Source organism: Pseudoliparis swirei, chromosome 7 (genome assembly GCF_029220125.1).
Source record: "Pseudoliparis swirei isolate HS2019 ecotype Mariana Trench chromosome 7, NWPU_hadal_v1, whole genome shotgun sequence".
Taxonomy (NCBI): Eukaryota; Metazoa; Chordata; class Actinopteri; order Perciformes; family Liparidae; genus Pseudoliparis; species Pseudoliparis swirei.
The window spans coordinates 26,984,266-27,004,945 of record NC_079394.1 but is presented as its reverse complement, the minus strand read 5'-3'; the positions used below and the strand labels follow the sequence as shown (position 1 = coordinate 27,004,945).

Here is a 20,680-nt window from a genome sequence, read left to right as displayed (position 1 = left end):
AAGACACTAAAGTGCTTTGGAGAGCAGATGGGAACTACGGAGATGGGTTATTGTTCTCTGTGGGTTTGTTATCCCTTTTTTCCATTGCACAGACATTTGATTCATTGTTGATATAAACAAATATGGATGACATAAGCAGCTTTAAATAAATAATACAGCTCAAAGTTGCCTCAGAAATCCGACCAACTTTTGCACTCTCGATTAAAACGTCCACGCTCACACTGAAGAAGTCAACGCTTTAGGCAGGGTTCTTACACATTTTGACCAATGGATTTCCATGACTTTTCCATGACTTTAAACCAAATGTCCATGACCAAACTGAAATCTCGGTATAAACATGAAAACTGGAGAAAATGTTGCGTATTGAGAGCGTACGCCGGCTTATATTTTGAGCGTCTTTCTTTAACCCTCCTGTTACCGTAGGGTCAATTTGACCCCATTCAATGTTTCACCCTCCTGTTACCTTTATATTTACTGACATATTTTACCCTTGGGGTCAATTTGACCCCAGCAATTAAAACCTCCAGAAAATTATTAGAATTAATATTGTTTTCCATGTTTAAGTGTGAGGTACTTTATGTTTGTTTGTTGACTACCTAAATAGCCCTTGAAATATATATAAAAAGTTGATATTTCTTATATGTTTGACACAGTGAAAAACAGCCTGGGGTCAAATTGACCCCAAAGAACACCGACATTAAACATTGAATGGGGTCAAATTGACCCTAAGGTAACAGGAGGGTTAAAAAACATATTAATTATTTCAAACTCGGCGTAAATGAACATGTGATTCTAACACATGTCCATGACTTTTCCAAAACTTTTATGATTCAAGTTTTTTCCAGGACTTTTCCAGGCCTGGAAATGACCATTCTAAAAGTCCATGACTTTTGCAGGTTTTCCATGACCCTACGAACCCTGTTTAGGGATTTCGACCAAAGCCCCCGGGGTGGGTTTGAAACGTGGCCTTTACTCGGTCAGTGTGCCGACGCTCGTCTTTTTTCCCTCCACTAAATGTGTCATACTGCATCAGCTCTGCGCTCGCTGCGAGCCGTCCTGGACTAAACTGTCGGATGTAAAAACGTCTTAACGGAAAACCAGAAAGAAAATTGACAAAAGTGAGTAAAAAAAAAAAGTCGTGCCCATCAAGCCTCGCTGCACATTATAACACAACGGCCGAGTCACAAGCTCCCAATGTCCTCGTGCTTCAGCCAGACTCGCAGGGCGGTCTCAGCTCAGGAGACTGTTTCACTCTGACGCATACCGACTTAATCCGGAGCCTAAAACCTCTCAATCATCCGGGAGAGGAAATGTTTTATATCGCTCTATCTTTATGCTTTTGCGTGTGCTTGTGTGGTACTTGTGTAACCGGCGCGGGGCGGCCAGGTCCGATGACGTCGTGCCGTAGGAATTGCAATGAACTATACTGCTGCGTACGTAAGCCGTGTGTGCCAGAGGGGCGGAGCCATTCCAACGACGCACACGATTTTGGAGACGTTTACGGTGCCTTGGCCGTTCTCTGCAGTCTGAAAGGCATCAATCCGCACCGCCGTCGCTCTCCTGGACGACGGCGGGCACTGCAGCCAAAACACAAACACACTACTGCTACTATACACTCCTGCGTCTACCCCTCGCTCAGTCTACCCCCAGCCCCAAAACACACACACACACACACTCTCCTTCTGCTGTTTTGTACTTTCTCCACCCCTCTGGCAGTGAGTGCTGTGAGGGAGGGAAGAGAGGAAAGGGAGGGAGGGCGAGGGAAGGGAAGGAGGGAGGCCAGACCACCCTGCTCTCGTGGCAGGGCTGAGTGTTTACATTGCCGTGGCTCACTCTGTAATACATCTGGCATTCTGAGGCCACTCTCTCCAGCCAGGGACGGGGGGGGGGGGGGGGGGGGGAGGCTCGGGGTAAAGAGAGAGACCTTTCTGGCAGACGGGAGAAGAGAGGGATAGAAGGGAGAGAGAGAGAGAGAGAGGGAGAGAGAAAAGGAGGTAGAGGGGGAGGGTAGTTCTCTCCGCAGTCTCCTGTGGTCGGTCATTTGCAGGGCTCTGGTTTTTGAATAAGAGCGCCTGAAAGAATGCAAAATGTAAACAGAGAGCTTGGAGGCATCTCAGGATGTCATTTGTGAATGGGGAGTGCGCACACGCACACACACACACACACACACACACACATAGAGCATGGTTTAGCGAGCAGATTTAACGTTATCTGAAATGTACCTTCACCAGGTGGGGAGGGGGGAGGGGGGGGCACATACACAACTGCTTTCAAGTGAGGGAGAGGTAGCCTGAGAAGACAGCGCTTGCGAGTCTGTGTACGGTACCGGAGGCGGAATGTTTCCCCACACTAAATCCCTCACCAGCAGGGCCTGCACTTTTCATCAACTCGTAAAGTTTAACACAACACGCTGGAATGTTATTCCTTCTATTGAGCTTTAATCCTGTTTGTCGAGAACGGATAAACACAAACCTAATTGGAGGCCAGGTTTTTTTTTTTTTAAAGCATGTGCACTCATGTTTGTGTGCGACTGTGCTGATGGAGAGAGAAAGATGGATGACTCTATGTAGTGTGTGTGTGTGTGTGTGTGTGTGTGTGTGTGTTTGATTGCTTGCGGCTGCTGAATGAAAGCAGTTGGAGACAGAGTGAAAGAGGAGGAAAAAGGATTAATAAAGAGGAGGAATAGCCCACCATGCCAGCCCTGGTCAACCACCTACTCGCTCGGGGTACCTCTCTGCGTATGTGTGTGTGTGTGTGTGCACGTGTGTGTGCGTGTGCATGCATCCATACACATCAAATGCCGGATAATTCAATCACGCAAACCACAATCCTCTCAGTGGAGACGCCACATTTAGGGCTCTCCTCCTCCTCCTCCTCCTCCTCCGCCATCATCATATCTTTGTCCACAAGAAAGGATGTCAGGGCTTCTTCCGCATGCACTGAACATCGGATCGCTCCCCTCTCCGCTGCCATGACCAGCAAAACAACCGGCAACTCTGTCAACTCGGCTCTTAATCACACGAGATACAAAACAGAAATGCGAGCGAAGGGAGGGAGTTGCTTTCGAAATAAGAACCGTTGGTCCCATCAGACTGGGTTCTGAAACCTTGAACCGGGCTGAGGAGGCGCACACACACACACACACACACACACACATGGATGGATGGATGGGCACCGTTTTCAACGTATTAAATCACATTTTGATTTCAGGAATGAACTGAAAGCAGACACAACCTAAATAGTGAACATTTGGGGCGGGGCGGTCTTTGAATGGCCTCCTCCCTGTGGCGTCATTCCTCGACGTATATTCCGGCGTGACGGCGGGAACGACGAGCCGCATGAACGGGGAAGTCGATTTGAGTTTGGATGATTATCCAGAATAATCCGAGATTAAAGCAAAAACAGATTACAGATCAGATGCACTGCCCTCTGCTGGAGGACAGATGTCAAGAGGTTAAACACAGACTCAGAAAATGTTAAGACTGCCTCCATACAACATCTGGCTCACGTGAGACGCACCCACACCAGCAAACGCATAGAGACCCATAGACAGGACACGAGCAATGCCTGGTGACAGCTGCGACTTCTGCTGCATTTCCTCCACACCTCCCCTCCTCCACCCTGCCTCCCTCCCTCCCTCCTCTGCTGCGAGTCTTCACTCTGCACCCGGGCCACAGGGTGAGTATCAGGTGAGGTTTTAAATAGCGGGGCCTCCGTGAGATGACCTCAGGGTCCCAGAGGTCTACCCCCATGGCCCCTGGCCTCTACACTTATACCCCCACCCCTTCACCAGGAAAGCGCTCTGGGCCATGGGGCCTCCCCACGGTCTGTAGCCACGAGGCTACAATCCGTAGCCCTCTGTGCCCCGGCCCGGCCGATACATCTGCAGACCATGAAACTCCTTTCAACTTGAAACGCACGCATCGGGGAACGCGTCGGAGCGATATCGAAGCTACAGGGTCACCACGACTCGGGCCGAGATCGAGGTGCAGCTCCAGCTCACCCCGGTCACCCCCCCCCCCCCCCCGCGCTTAATCTTCAACCCATTGAAAATGTTCTCATGCCTGCACCTTCTCTCGCCCATCAACGCAGGCCCACAGCACAGAAAGCGAAGGAGTGAGGAGTGAGAGGGGGGGGGGGTCGAGAGCGTCCTACAGGAAGGCCAATGTTTACACGCGATACTGTTTTAATTAGAGGCAGGGGGCGCCACTATTTTCTTTACAATTTGGCCCGTGTTTGCCTTAACCCAGAATGCCATGGGATGTGATCCGGGTTTTTTTTCTCCATTCGTGGGACTTCTTCCCCCTCTCCTCTGCGCCTCTGCTCCCAGAAACGCGGCTTACGGTTAATCGTCGCATGATCGTCTCGAATCGTCGGCAATCTGAAACCCGAGGACGCATCTGAAGTCAAACGTGGGCCAGCGGAGGCATGCGGTCGGACAATGAGGAAAGCACACGGAGCGGGGAGGGGAGGGGGACCGGGAGGCCACAATGCTACGACTTCCTGTTGGAGACACTAGTTTCCTGTGAGTTTCACAGTGGGCACAGACGCGGCGGTTATCTGCAGCGTGGATGCCATCTGGCCTAAATACACACTATCATTTGTACGTGGTCTAGGAAGGGGGGGGGAAGACGTAAAGACATAAAAAACGTTCCCCAAACCCCCGTACATCCTCGACTGTTTGCCACAATCGCCTCTTTGTGCAGGTTGTGCGTCTCACTCCGTCGCCTTGTCTGATAAACAGAACTTCCTGTGTCCGAGTGTTTATAAAGAGACAACCCCTGCGAAAAAGCAGCTGCACGCGAAAATAAACACGCCTGTCCGCTCCGGGTTTTTCACGCAGCCGACGGCGGTCCGGTGACGACGGACCCGACGCGAGACAAACAGATAAAATACTGCTCCGGTCGATTGTAAAGGAATTCAAAGACCGAGCATGAGCCGGGTGTATTGTGTGTGTGTGTGTGTGTGTGTGTGTCCACAGGCCACACAGCTTCCAGACGGGGTCGTCCACGGGTCGCCTTTCGGAGGGCAGTTCCAAATGGAACGTAAACAGCCGCTCGGTCCTCTCCTCCTCTCTCCTCTTTTTCCTCTCAGACGATGGGCCGGTCCCCCAGCACGGCCCGGCACGGCCCGGCACAGCGCTTCGCGGTCCAGGCAGAACTGATCTATCCCTCAGCTGTGCAGCATAATCTAAACAAACAGATCTCTCCCTGTCAACATCTGGAACCCCTCACGTACCGGGACCTAGGAAACCACCGCAGCCCAGCCTCTTCGCCAGTGTGTAAGTGTGTGTGTGTGTGTGTGTGTGTGTGAGCAGGTCTCCGTGCGTTGGCATGAGCCTGTGTCGAGTCCACTTTGTAGACGCCTACCAGAGGTTAATCGGCTCGGTTTGACATAAAGTGAGCCTGTTCTGACTATCCTAAAAGTCCATCCTGTAAACACGACAGAGTAAAGGAAAACCGAAGCACAAAGAAAGGCAATATAAAAATGTCGTCATCAGTAATGTGCCAGTAAATGTAGTGCAATGCCAATAGTGCCACAGCTTTAGTGCAATGAGGCTGGTGTTTTTTTCTTTTTCTTTCTCCCAATATACCCGATTAATTCTTAAAAAGAAGAAGCAATCATGGCTTTTCCCCCCCAAAAAGGTATTTGTAACTCAGTAAATGGCTTCCTCAAAGTTATTTTTGGAGTATATACAACACGCACGCTATCCCCTTTAGACTTGAGATGTGGCTGTAAAAAAGGTTTACCATGAGGTAAAGCAGCTGCAATGGGGTAGGGGTGGGGGGATGGTGGGGGAGTGCACACAAAGCATGAGCTTAATGCATCGTGTACTTCTCTGTTGTCCTTCTGTGGGCTCAGTGCGCTACCAAACTATATATTTCCAGCACGGGTCTGTCATAACATTCAGTTTTGGTGTGGAGCCCCTCGCCGCGGTGCTCATGACCGGGGTCTGACTGTGTGAAAACAAAGTGTGTTCCTCAGGCTACAATCAGGAGTCCTGGTCCAGAGGAGGCTCCCCTCCGCCTCAACTTGAGCCCACTGCGCCTGCGCCGCGGACTAGAAGAGCACGCTGCCGGTCAGACCCCCGCAGCAGCCACCAAACGGGGGAGGAGGAGGCCGTTTGATCCGTCCGCTCTAACGCTCGATCTCATGAGCCATACATATTATGATGCATGTGTGTGTGTGTGTGTGTGTGTATTTGAGGGTGGGAAGATAAAATGAGATGAAACCAGCAAAAGGCGAGCACGCACATACGTGACAACGACTTCTAAAGTGTTTCTTTTTTTTTTGCCACGAGCAAAAACTAAATGTAAAATACCAATTCGGTTTTTTCTTCTTCTTCTCCAGGAGCAAAATCTGCTCCTCCATTCATGCCTCCTACAGCCGGCTTGAGCCCCTAAGTGCAGGAATGCGGATCAAAGGAAAGGAGAAAAGAAAAAAAAGCACAGCCCCTCCCCCTTACCCCCCCCAAAGCACCACCCATATGCACAGTCCCCCCCCCCTGTTTTTCCTTCAAGTGTTCAGTCTTCATAAAGTTGTTTCTGATAGAAACAACAACAACAACAACGGCGATATCATCAACAACAACAAGGAGGACCGAGTGAGCGGCCTGTCCACTCCACAAACACCAGCTCCTTTCCTCGCTCCGCTTTTTCCATGCAGCCGGAGACAAATCTTTTCGGAAAGTTGAGAGCTGTCCAAAACGGGACCACACACAGCCTCTGAGCATTCAACTGCTGGGGGCAGGCAGACACACACTCACACACTCTCACAAAATGGCGGCTTTGACGAAAATTCCCTCGACCCACGAAAGCTGCTCGTGAACTTAATCGCGACCTCGCTTTCTGAGCGCGGTTTGCGGGCACCTCGTGCGCGGCTCGTGCGTGAGCATCCAACTTGGTTTGGGAAGCAGAAGAAGTATGAATTCAGGAGATAAATGAAATCATTTTTTGGGGGGGGGGGGGGGGGGGGGGTTCCAGTTCCACTTGGCCACTTGCCAGGACCTAAACAATAAACAATCCCCCTGGCTTGTTTAGTGGCACCGACCCACCCGCTCCTCGCCCAATCTAAACCATCCCACGTGCGTTCCAAACGATGGGATTGGAGAGCTTCAAAGGCATGGAAAAACAGAACAGTTCTGGCATCTGACATTCAAACAAACACACACACACACACACACATGCAAAGTCACAAGTGTCTTACCTTCCACCCAGAGTTTCTCCACGTCCGTCTCCAGATTAGCTGCCCTCAAGCCCACGGCGAACGCTCCGAAGATCATGAGGCCCACGACCAAGAACTTTCCGCAGTTCTTTTGTATGTAACAGCCCAGCCTGAAGAACAGTCTCTGGAACTTCGCTCTCAGCCATAGAGGTGCTTTCCTCCCCGTCGCCTTCCCCTGCAACGAGACAACAGTCCTGGTGTCACCGTCCGCTCAAAACACCGACGCGTTGCACTTACCTGGACAGGTACGCCTACGGGGTTCCAGAGAGAAGAGGCTGGGTCGTTAGATGACAGTCAAACAGTCTTCAGAATATTTGAGCCGAGGCACCTTCGTCAGAGTGCCGGCTGTTCGCTTCGAGACCGCGAACACTCCCAGGACGGGACGGGAGTGGAAAACACGGTGAGCCGTGATCGCAATAAAAACCCACGAGGGACTCCCCAGAGCGAGGGCCACAGGCTCCGTCATATCAGTGACACATATAAACTGTAACCTTAGGAGGAGTCACGCAACAAGGGGAAGGGATCCTCATCCTTTACAGGTCAGGTAACACACACAGACACACACACACACAAACACACACCCTGGTCCTTTTCCTGTCATGTATATGCATACAGGGAGATGGTTATGCAGATGCTAACAAAGACACGCTGACATGTGGATGTCACAGGTTTGCAGCTGGATCTACAGAGTGGATGGAGGGAGAAGTTATACAGTAGGTGGTCTCTCTCTCTCTCTCTCTCTCAATAATATGCCTTCCTGTGTCTCTGTTTCACACATAGGTGTCCTTATTTGTAAGAATATAGCCTGAATCCCTTCCTTTTGGATGCTTAATCATGCTGTGAACTAGCGCAGGGTGGTCCCTATGCATAGACTGAGAGAAGTATAATAAAAGGCATTTGTCCCAAGGTCCACAGAAGGTAATCTATTACCGTATCTCTGACACACACACACATCAAACGTTGATATTCAATACAGTGAACGGGTGCATGTGGTACACAACTAAACAATAACAACAACAACGCAAATAGCGCCAGACACAACTCCCAGTGCGCCCCGGCCTGTGCATGGGGGACTGGAGGAGCCATCATCACAGGGAAGGGAGCAGCCACATGGATTTTTTTCCTTCTTCTTCTTTTTTCTTTTACGCGAGTGTCCCAAATGTGGACACTGTCACACAACAACTTAAAAGGAAAACAAAAACAAACAAAACGTCACGCGGGCTTGTTATGAAAACGAGTCAATGAGAACGCGCGTGCATGTTTTACCCGAGAGACCATTGCAGTTTGGGGATGCGGGATTGAGTATGATGATGTGTGTGTGTGCGAGTGTTCGCGCGCGCGTGGGTGCGCGACTACAACTTGTTTTCACATCCCTCCCCCCCTCCTCCTCCCTTCCAAAAAAAAAAGAAAAAAGAAGAGAAAAACAGAAGCCGGTTGCACGAGAAGGGTTGTAAACGTTGTGCATAAATCTCCTCTCTCTCCAAGCTCGCTTTACCCCCGTGTGCCCCCCCCCTCCCCGCTGCCCGTCCCGTTACCTAGCAGCGACTGGACATAGTTTGGCCACCTTTTTTTCTCTCTTTTCTTTTTTGTTTGTTGTCGGCGAATACAATGAAAACCATGACGCTCCCGGTGGTAAAGATGAGGAATAAGCACCTGGGTTATTAGCTCCAAAGCGAAGCTCGCGTCGCAGTAACTCGGCCGCTGCAAATACTCCAAATCCAGCGGTTCGTTGCGGGTATAGTCCCCCCGGTTCCTCCGCGTTATCCTCGGCCGATCGGGGTCTCGGTTTTCCTGCTCGGAGGGCGCATTAGCAGCCGAGGCCATGTTGCGGGGACTGCGAGACCGTTTCCCACTTTATAGTATCTCCCCGAAAGCGCGCAGCGATATCCCAAGGCAACAGAGTTTCACTCTCGGAGATCTCACACCCGCGAAGTAGGACTTCATACTCCTGTTGGAGACGGCGAGTCAAAGTCTGCGTCTTCCATCCCAACATTTCGCGATCCGGAGGTCTCCGCCGCTTTCACCGCATTCACCCGTGTCTCTTCACACTCGCGAAAAAGTCGGTTTCTCTCAAAAAGCGGCGTGCGCGAAAGCGATTCCCATACACGAGTCGTCGGGGTGAGAAACCTCGATGGTCGTTGCATTCTGGTGAGATCTTATGTGGTCTTCCCCTGGGCCGCGCGTCACGGCCGACTCTGGGATTCAATAGAAGAGGAGAAAAAGACCTCTCTCCATTTGGAGGCGGAGGAGGAGGAGGGGTGAAGCGAGAGAGAGAGAGAGAGAGAGAGAGAAAAGACTCCAGATCCCGCCTCTCGGGCTGTCAGATAGCAGGACTTTCTTGGATCTGATTGGTTCCAGGAGGGCAAAAATTACTCAGCAAACACGACTATTATTAGCTGCTTAGCAACAGCTCACTAAAGTAGAGAGACCACCCAGGCGGGGAGACCTCATGTGCGCATCTCCAACTTCAGGGGAGGCTCGACGAGAGCCAACCCCGCGCGCTGCGTTCCGCCGTCGGGATGTTTCTTTCCACGCGGCGCCCTATCGCCAGAAAGAGGCTTTGTTTCTCTCAGAGAGGACCCGGGGTCCGAGGCGAGGTCCGCGGGCAGAGCGACGGAAGCAGAGCGCAGAGGAGTGTCCCGACTGCAATGTTGTAACTTGTTTATTTCTTTCCACCGCCACCATGATGGTGCTGGTAGTTCAGATTACAGCGGTCCAAGGGGACGTCCTCCAGCCCCGCTATGGCGCATATATGTTGTTATGTTGTATTTTGCCACTTGTCCATTCATAAGCTGTTTGTACACATAGCAGGGATACATGTAACATGCTTATATTGTGTGGACTTAAGAAATAAAGTTATGGTCACAATGATACAAAAAACGGGCTGCATGTAAATATGGATTCAAACATTCAACCTACAAAACAATAATCTTTGGACACAGTTAATAAACATAATAACTATGATAATGATTAACTTTTTTTTTTAAATCACACATGTTTTACTTTTACTACCGGGGTCCCTTTTTATCCTCAAGCAGTTTTATAAAAAGCCTGATAGCATGCCCTGCTACAATTATGTAAAACACTTATATTTTAAAATATAATAGACACATTTCATTGTTGCGCATAACGCGTGCAGCATTAAAAGCTCGGACACCTGAAATCCATGCCTAGATTGCATTAATATCTAATGGTTTTTATCATATTGTCTGACATTGTGTGTATTGCATGACGCAGTAAAAAGCCGTAGCATAGGCTACTGTTCGTGCTATAGGCCTATATGTGCATATATGCCATAAGTCTGGGTAAGTCTTGTCAGGTTAAACACATTGACATAGACATATTCAAAACGACCTCTGTTTCTCTAAATGGGCATATTAAACAATAGTAATGTTGCCAAAGAACTGTTGCTTAACTTTTTCTTTAAAAAGTTAAGCAAATATCACCAAATATATACTGGATGTGAAGAATAAAACAAAGAAACCGAGCTCGTGTCGTAATTAGCTCGTGTGGCCACTTTGAATGGCGTCTCTCCAAACCTCACACCTCAAACCTCACACCTCTACCTGAGCCCTCGGAGCCCAGCAGCGGCTCGTCTGGCGGCCAGCCGCGCGCTCACCATCTTCAGTCCAGGTGGGGAGAGCTGACAGGACAGATCCGTGATCCCCCCCCCCCCCCGGTCTCAGGCATATCGCGCAAAGCTGCGTCTAACACATAAAAGGTTAACTTTTCAATTACGCGCATGCTCATTTTTGGCCACGTGGGTGGTCTCGTTAGCTCCAAAGGGCAGCAGGACTCTTGGACTGTCACGTGATTCGCCCAACACATTTATACGGCACCGACTCATGCACGGCAGCATCCTGCACGCGCACACACACAAAAGACAGCACGAGCACGGAGTTACACAACAAACAAAGCATGTCGTCACACAAATACATTTCACACACGAGACACACCTGTGAATACATACACTATTTTGCTTGCTTATGAAAACATGCAATGCACACAATGGCTCAGATATACAACATATGGAGGTGTGTGTGCAAGCAAATTATTATTATTATTATTATCATGAAGCTTGCACACACATTTCCAATTTACAGATTTAATATGTTTTTTAAACCAAATAAAACTGGGAGAGTTGATTGTATTTCTCCTTTGGCTCGACTGCTTCTCAGAAAAGCTTAAATGATACGTGTCGATGTTATCTGTTCAGATCAACATTGAGACTTTTCTTTGGAGCAAGTTGTTTTAGTTGGAAGATTGGCTGCAACAATAATATTCCATTCAATTCAGTTTATTTGATATAGCTCAATATCACAAATAAAAAATGTGCCTTACAATCTGTACACATCCCTGTCCCAGGACCTCACATCGGATCAGGAAAAACATGGAAAAAAACAGGAAAAAAGCTTTCACAGGGAAAAAAGTGACGAAAACATCATTAAATTACATGACATCACATGTCATTTAGCAGACGCTTTTATCCAAAGCGACTTACAATAAGTGCATCAACCTAGAGTACAAACTAAGAACAACAAGAATACAGAAAGTAACATTTCCTCAACATAGTCGAACTACAAAAGTACCATAATAAGAGCTATTTAAATGCCACTGAAGTGCTAATCTGTGTTTTAATCCAGATATAGTCGGAAAAGATGTGTTTTTAGTTTCCGGCGGAAGCCGTAGAGACTTCCTGCCGTCCTGATGTCAGCGGGGAGCTCGTTCCACCAATGAGGAGCCAGGACAGCAAACAGTCTGGATTTCGACTGTTCGACATCAGGAGAGCAACAGAGGAGGATCCCTCTCCAGGATGGACAGAAGCAAAATATGTCATGTGTACAGAATGAGCAGAGTCACAGAGTTACAACACATTCAATGAGTATGACATAACATAATATCACTTCGCTGGCATCACATATCTGAGTGAGGGGGTGAAAAAGCATCTGAAGGGGGACACGGTGGGCTGTGATGCCCCCTAATGCCAGGCTGGTCTTCCAGCCAGCAGGAGTTGGAGTTGTCGTCGTCAAAGAACGCTGCAGGACTCCATCGAAAGAGCCGCGGGTCATCGTGGAACACGGTCCTCCCCTACGAATACTGTAGTGTTGAGACTACAAAAATATGCCAGTAAAAATGCTCTGGGGAGATTATATTGCGAGCATCTGTGTGAACTAATGAAATACACGTGCACATAAGATGCCCAGACACCCTTGACCAAACATGAGCATATTTCTTTTTTCTTTTCTTTCGTGCATTATTAATTTAACGTCATGCGTTAATATGGATCAGATGGACTAATTGTTCACTTCAGGGGTTTCACCAAGCAGTGTGAAATGTATTTAAAATGAGTTTGTTCTCATGTTGTGATTGCAGGCTTTCAGGCGTGTGTGAGAATAGGGCAACACGTCGACTCAGGCCTGTGCGGTACGTCTCAGTCGCTGCCCCATGCGTGGTTGGTTTGGGAAAGATGTCTTATCTCGTTGTGACGAAAAAATTATAATATAGGAACAATTTAAATGAGACAATAACACGTTTGGTTGTTATCTATGTCAATAAAAAAAGATGAAAATTAGATTAGAAATGTGGAAAAACATACAATCACTGATTCAAGGAATTTATAATGTAAATTAAAGGATTGGTTGATTCATATTTTTAGCAAAAATGCCAAACAGTCCCACGCTCCGGCTTCTCCATCCAGAGTATTTCCTGCCTTTCCTTATCTGATATGATAATACTTTAAAAAAAATATTTCATCCATATATCAGCGGTCGTCGTGACGGACCAGTACTTTGATTCCCAGCAAGATACGCTGACAACAGCGGATTGCTATGACCATCACTTCCACAGGAGCCATTTGAATATGTTTATAGATGTCCTCACGTTTTCTCTTGTGCCACCGTCAAACCTATATATATATCTGACAACATTTTGCAGCATGTCCTATAACAGGTAGGTTTTGCATTAGACCAGCAGAGCACATTGAAGATTCCCAAAAGACCGTTTGATTTAATGACCCCCATGACCCTTTCTCCTGCGCCACCTTCAGGAAAACCTAAATATTTAAGCTCCCATCAGTCTGAAAACTCAAAAACTCTTCTGTACATGAAGCGCCATGTTTTTTTCAGCACGCTTCTTAGATGAGTTATGAATGGAAATAACCGACATCTTAAGGTGCTTTGTGATCATGAAAGAGAGAGTGAAAGAATGCAAACAATGCACACCTCGTTATTGAAATCAAATGTACAGGAGATCCCAATTAAGTAAGAATGTCCTCTCTCTCTCTCTAATGAAAAAAACAACAACATTCATGCATGGAAGTGAGGGGTACTTGGTTCTTAACCCTCCTATTACCTTCAAATGTACCAACATCTTTTACCCTAACCTCCAGAAAACGATTAGAAGTAATATTGTTTCCCAAGTTTAAGTGTGAGGTACTTTATGTTTGTTTGTTGACTACCTAAATAGCCCTTTAAATAAATACAAAAGTTGATATTTACCTTCGCATTGAAAATGCCGGAAGGTTATGTTTTGATCGCCGTGTATTTATTTATTTATTTATTTATTTGTATGCGTGTTATTCGCAAAACTCAAAAAGTATTGAACCGAATCGCATGAAATTTGGTGGGATGATTGTTTATTATCCGGGGACCAGTTGATTAGATTTTGGGATCGATCGGGTCAAAGGTCAAGGTCAAAGGTCATGAACAGGTCAAATCTTCTTGAATCACATGGAATTTGGTGGGATGATTGGTTATTATCCGGGGTCTATTTGATTAGATTTTGGGATCAATCGGGTCAAAGGTCAAGGTCATGGAAAGGTCAACATCTTTTTTTTACCATAGCACGATACATTTGTGTCCAATTGGCATGCAACTAATGCCAAAATGTTCATAATTCAATGCCCAATCTTGTGATATGCGAAGGTATGCGCTCTACCGAGTGCCCATTCTAGTTCTTATATATTTTACACAGTGAAAAACAGCCTGGGGTCAAATTGACCCCAAAGAACACCGATGCGTACAAGTTGTGTTCAGGACAGTGAAAACATATCATCATGTACATTTTATGTTTTCCCAGTTGTCCCCAATAAATTAGGAAAAGTCATGAAATATGAAGCAAAAATAATGATGTCAATCATTTATTTAGAGACGTTAAACATTGAATGGGGTCAGATTGACCCTAAAGGTAACAGGAGGGTTAAGAGATCATGTGATGTGTCCTATTCATTGAGAAATGAGGCCTGCCTATAGAGCACACGTGGCTTTAGCTGCACAGCACTAATGGTATGCGGACTAATGTGTTGCACGATCTTGTTGTTCCTGACAATATTGTAGAAATGTGAGACAATACTGTACCTCCGTCTACAGGTGTGTGTGTTAAGATGACTGTTTGTTTGTACATGCAAGCTCAGCAAAAGTTGAAGCTTTAAACTCACTTGGATTTATTTCCTTCAACACTTCCAACTCAGTCATCCCACTGAAAATATTCACATTTTGAGTATGTGAGTATGAGCCCGGCGTTGTCCGCCTAATCCGGCCAGCCTGCTCCTTCCCTTCCACTATCTATTTTGTGATTGGCTTAACCCTCCTGCTACCTTTATATTTACTGACATATTTTACCCTCGGGGTCAATTTGACCCCAGCAATTAAAACCTCCAGAAAATTCTTAGAATTAATATTGTTTCCCAAGTTTAAGTGTGAGGTACTTTATGTTTGTTTGTCGACTACCTAAATAGCCCGTTAAATATATAAAAAAAGTTGATATTTCTTATATGTTTGACAGTGAAAAACAGCCTGGGTTCAAATTGACCCCAAGGAACACCGACATTAAACATCGAATGGGGTCAAATTGACCCTAAAGGTAACAGGAGGGAAACCAGCCAAAAAGTTTTTTTTGTGTGTGGACTTTACCAGAATCAGACCTTTCTTTGCCGCTTAAATGCTGCAATGCACTTCACCAAATCAGGTTTTCACACAACCTCTGAGATACAAATCGGCACTGATGGACTGTTGGAGGAATCGTGCCTATTTTTTGCAACATTGCTCCATCAAATTGGTGTCACACAAAATTATTATTTAATATATTCGAGTGCTCATCTCTATGGAAGCCCCATGCGGGGACCAATTCCAATATGTCTGACAAGTCATACAACTATTCCCTCCTCCTCCATCTTAACGTCATGGCTGCTGCTGAATGCACGGCAAGGGCGCGCTGGAATGTTTATGCTTCGGCTCAAGGTCGTCTTCAATCACACACGGAGCTGTTTGACAGCGTGCAGCACCGCCGGGCCTCTGTTTACCTCACCCGATTTCCAACTGGCTTTGTGTGTACAATCAGAGCAGCTCGGAGAGGATCGCACCATCTACTCTCCGTCCTGCAGCGACGCAGAGGAGCGGACCAAAAGGCGTCATGATGGGATACAGAAACTGCCGTTTGACTGGTTTAATCTGAAAAGGTAAACTCCCCAGTAAAAAATGAAAAAAAGTAAAGCAGACACCGGTTCATTTAAAATACATGTTTGAAATAATTCAAGTTGATTTTGGATTTCTCGTGGTCCCGAAGATAGTGAACATTACTCTTTTTGGACACGTGACGAATGCAGTCGTACTGATATGGAAAATAAATGAGGGTTTACAGAAAGTGAGCGTGTACAATATTCCAACAGTGAGAGGGTTTCATTCGTCAGGTCCTTAGGCGATGTCTGTGTTTCATACGATATATTTTATACACGCTGTAGTGCCCCCGTTACCTGTTTAACGTGGGCCACTACTGGCTGCTCATTGTCGAAGGTTTAGACGCGTTTTTAGTAAGACCAAGAGTCCCGATAATTTCTCCTGTGGTTTTATTAACAATCATTAAGTTCAGTCTTTACCTACAGATCTGGCTCACATTCCGACGGTCAAAAACGTTTAGGTCTCGTCAATCAGCAACACCTGGCCTCCCACTTCACCTCATTAAGTAGGGTCAAACGACACCTTAAAGCAAACTTGCCCCACCTAGTGGTGGGAGGTCCAAAGTAACAAAAACATAAGAAAATGGCTCCTACACACGCTATATCCGATACCCACACGTAAAGGTCACGTTTGACGAAAAGAAGAAGAAAAGAACATTTTTGCCTGACAGAAAGAATCTCAGATGAATATTGGTTTTGATTAGTGGGCATTTAAACACTTTCAAGTCCTATCAGTCGGAATTGGGCAACACAGTCAGACTTCAACGTTTGGCCCGACATTTACTTTTGAGATCCGGGACAGACAATGTTGGAGCGGGTCTGGTATTTAGACAAGGCAGTGGTCTGTTCTGCAGAACTGGCCTGAGAAGCTGTAATTTTTGGAAGCCAGCTCAGCCTCCAATGTTAACAGGAAACGCGTGCTGCTCTGAATGTATACACGCGGCCTCAACAAATAAGCAGCATAATACTATATCAACGCTGTGGCTGCACAGAAAGACGGGGTTTCAAAAGGAAGAAGGAAAGAGAGAGGAAACCAGAAATTGGAGGAGGGGGAGCAGTCAAGCAGATGGAGCTGGTCTCTCAGCAAATTCTTTTTTTTTTTATGTAAAGAAATTAAAGGAAACTTTGACTCAGACTCTCACAAACACATATATTTGTCATACATTTTCACGTTTTGACTTCACACATTCACTTCAGTGGAAGGTTTGCTTACTTCCACGGCCGAGGTGGTTCTCTGTGGGAGGCCCACTGGAAAAAGTGACACATTTAAAAAAGGTAAGAACCTCATAAGCTGTCCAGACCTCTGTTTGCTCACCCAGACCTCCTGTTCAGCTGAGAACAGCGGGAACTGTTACCTTCCTCAATGGAATTCAAGCCCATAAACAAGCAGCATCAACCTCCATTAGGGGGGATTAGCACCGAGCACGGACGCACACGGTCGTGTTCCTTTATGACTGCACCAAATACCTCCCACGTAATATCAACGTTCCAAATTAAATTCATTGTTGTCTGTGTGACTGCTACTTTTCCTGGGTAGATGTTTACAGTTTGGGAGTAAGAGCTGTATTAATGTGGATAAAATGGAGTTAAGTGATATTTGGGATTCCAGAGCTATTCTGAGGTGTGACTAACAGCATGATAGACCTGGAGTTACAGGACGCTGTGTGCATTTAACAGTTTGTCTGCAGAACATCAAGTGGACTTTGACATTTTAATTCCACTCCTGTGTGACGCTTTTAATTGCTGAATGGAGGGAAATAATAGAGACTCATATCCAAAGAGTAAAAATAGGAAAGATGTATTCAGAGAAACTACTTTTTGACATGTGATTATTTCTCAAAACAAGTAGCATTATTGGTACGATATAATATTTTTAAAAGCCCCACTATCTAAGATCATATTCATAACATCTAATCCCACACTGTTAACCTGATTTTATTTCAGTTTAAACTTTTAAGTGGTCATTACTTATAATTCCATGTTTTGTCAAACAACGTGCCATTACTAAATATATTTAGTTGTTTGCACTAATCAGTTGAAAAAGTGTAGTGCACTGATCATGTTTAGCAGAGATACTAAATAATAATATATATATATATATATATATAGTGACCAATTAGCCCAAACACTGTTCAGTCTGGGCCATCTCCAGAGATAGAAATAAGTTGGGATGAGGAGGGGAATTTTTTTCAGGACATCTGTGAATGGGGAGTGTCTCCTCATGCCCGTCCTCTCACCGTAGCACCTGCAGTTATGCGTCCGTGGCCATCCGGTCTGTTTCGCTTAAACGTCCGGTGGGCTCGCTGTGAGCTCTGACTTGAGCAGGGAGGGAAATAGCTGTCACAATTACCCACGCTTGTATATTTCAGATAAAACCCTGTTTGCTAATTACCGTCTGCCAACAATCTTGGTGCCAAATTTACGCCTACTGGTCAAGATGTTGTACTCTCTCCTCTGACTGTCTCTCCGTCCAGCCAAAAATGTCACGACTTCCCCACCTTCCTAGTTAAATTCATCCTGCTTACATGTTTAATTAACTCTCCTGTCATTCCAGATCCTGTCATCCTCACCTGATTGTCTCGTTCCCTTCACCTGGTCCTCACACCTCTCACCTGCAGCCCCTCCCCTCATTAGTCCCTCACTATTTAGCTCCCTCACTTCCACTTGTCCTCTGCCAGATTGTCTCGTGTGTCACCGCCAAACTCTCCAGCGAATTCCTAGTACTAGTTCTGATTTGCCCGTTACGACCCTGTTTGCCTGTTAACCCGACTTGAGATTTTTTGCCCTGTCTGACGGACCACCCGGTTTTGACCCTGCCTGAACCATTAAGTAAAGAGCCTCCTCCTGCAATCCTGTGTTTGTCGTGCTTTTGGGTTCCAGTACCTGTAACCATTAAAAAAAATTGTTAGCGGTGAATATTCAACTGAACAAAAACTACGTATGAGGCCACCAGAGGATCTGCAACAGTGCTCTTTTCAGTTCTTCAGAGGGCCAAGCCAGGTGCGCATGAATGTGGGAGTATAGGAGGATTGAAGTGGTGAAAGAAAAGAAGGTCAGGATGTGGAGGAAGAGCGAGAGAGACACGGCTTGATGTCTCCAAACAGAGAGATTAGATGTAAACACCGCTAGATGTGACAGAAGAGCCTTTTTTGGCTGCATTTTATTTATTGCTTTGACTTTCCATCGACTGCCAAGGAGTGTTGTGTATACACAGCGATGTGCCGCTGACAGCTTCTCTGGATCCAGCCTCGCTTTTCACAGAGAAGATCTTGGCGATGCTCAGAAATGCATCCGCTCAATCCGACAGCGGCGCCGTTTGGCATCGGCGTGGCAAAGTCAAGTGTGATGTAATTGCCGCTTTGTGCGCGACCGTCTCTTCTTCATGTGCAGGAAGAAATGATGAGAGGAGACTCATCATGAGCAGAGGGAGGGAAAGGTTAGATCTCGAAGGACCAGATTGATATAACACAGGCGTTCCAACCCAGTGTTTGTAGGTTCGGGTCAGCAGGGATCCGATAAACACACATCCATCTGGTGTCTCACCACCGCGCTGGTGTGTAGCGCTGCTGTGTCAAACAATCTGAAACAAAGTTAACGTGTTTGTATACAGATCGGCTCTTTTCAGTGAAACCACCTTGGTTTTATCGGCAGTGACACGATGACCGAAAGCACGGACCCGAAACATTTCAGAAATACATTTTGGGAGCTTTGGATGTATACCAAATAACAGACGCCGGAGCATCTGTCCTCATGTCATAACATTTGGTTTATGGACAACTCTGATCCTGACATACACAGAAATGCAGCAATATATTTGAGAGACTTTTAGTCAAATCCAACCGAGACAGATGGGGTCCCTTTAAGCATCTGGACATAAAATAGGATTGTCAACAATGATCATCAGTAATAAAGCAGAAATCGGAGTGTATGCATGTGTTGGTGTGACAACGTAACTGGATAGGTTTCTCGAGGATGGAAATATCAGAATAATACTGTGATATTTCAGATGTGACAAGATTTCTGTGGGTTTAGTTAAAGGGAAATCCCAGAAAACCGACCGTTTACCTTTATTGTTAATTTAAAGCGTGAAAACCAAAGATGTGAGACAGGTGTGAGTAATTACCTTCGCATTGAAAATGCGGAAGGTTATGTTTTGATCGCCGTGTATTTGAAAATGCGGAAGGTTATGTTTTGATCGCCATTTATTTATTTATTTTTTATTTATTTATTTATTTGTATGCGTGTTATTCGCAGAACTCAAAAAGTATTGAACCGAATCGCATGCAATTTGGTGGGATGATTGGTTATTATCCGGGGACCAGTTGATTAGATTTTGGGATCGATCGGGTCAAAGGTCAAAGGTCATGAACAGGTCAAAATCTTCTTGAATCGCATGAAATTTGGTGGGATGATTGGTTATTATCCGGGGACCATTTGATTAGATTTTGGGATCAATCGGGTCAAAGGTCAAGGTCAAGGTCATGGAAAGGTCAACATCTTTTTTTTACCATAGCACGATACATTTTTGTCCAATTGGCATGCAACTAATGCCAACATGTTCATAATTCAATGCCCAATCTTGTGATATGCGAAGGTATGCGCTCTACCGAGTGCCCATTCTAGTTACTAATAATTTAATAACTTTTTTTTTAATGAACATTGGTGAGCTACGAGACCTTTATGCATTATTCTCTAACATGACTAATATCACTTATAAATAGCTACTATCATATTGTTTCTGGCTTCACTTTAAACCAACTGAATAATTGGTATGGTTGTGCTCTACTCCTAAATTGGGAAGAGGGTCAGAGCTGGATTTCGTTTCACTCTTTTTCGGCTGTGTCGTAAACTAAATGTCTTGAAGCAAGACGATGGGTTAATTATGATGACAGGAAACGTTTCCCCCGTTGCCAGAGCTCAACAAGTCTTCACTAGCACTGCAGGCACTGGCACAAATTCGCACAACTGTACAAAGATGCGGGGCACATCCGCTCCGAGGATGGG

At 46.1% G+C, this 20,680-nt stretch overlaps 1 protein-coding gene across 3 annotated transcripts in view; it reads right to left on the bottom strand.

Annotated features, from left to right (window-relative positions):
• Positions 1-10,133, bottom strand: part of ptch1 (patched 1) — a 56,727-nt gene extending 46,594 nt beyond the window's left edge. For all 3 annotated transcript variants that reach the window (XM_056419592.1, XM_056419591.1, XM_056419593.1), the window contains exons 1-2: positions 8,878-10,133; positions 7,207-7,399 (exon numbers count right to left, since the gene is read on the bottom strand). In XM_056419592.1, coding sequence (XP_056275567.1) covers positions 7,207-7,399; positions 8,878-9,048 — 364 coding nt within the window. In that variant the 5' untranslated portion in view covers positions 9,049-10,133. The remainder of the gene's footprint in view (positions 1-7,206; positions 7,400-8,877) is intronic.
• Between the last annotated feature and the right edge of the window lie 10,547 nt (positions 10,134-20,680).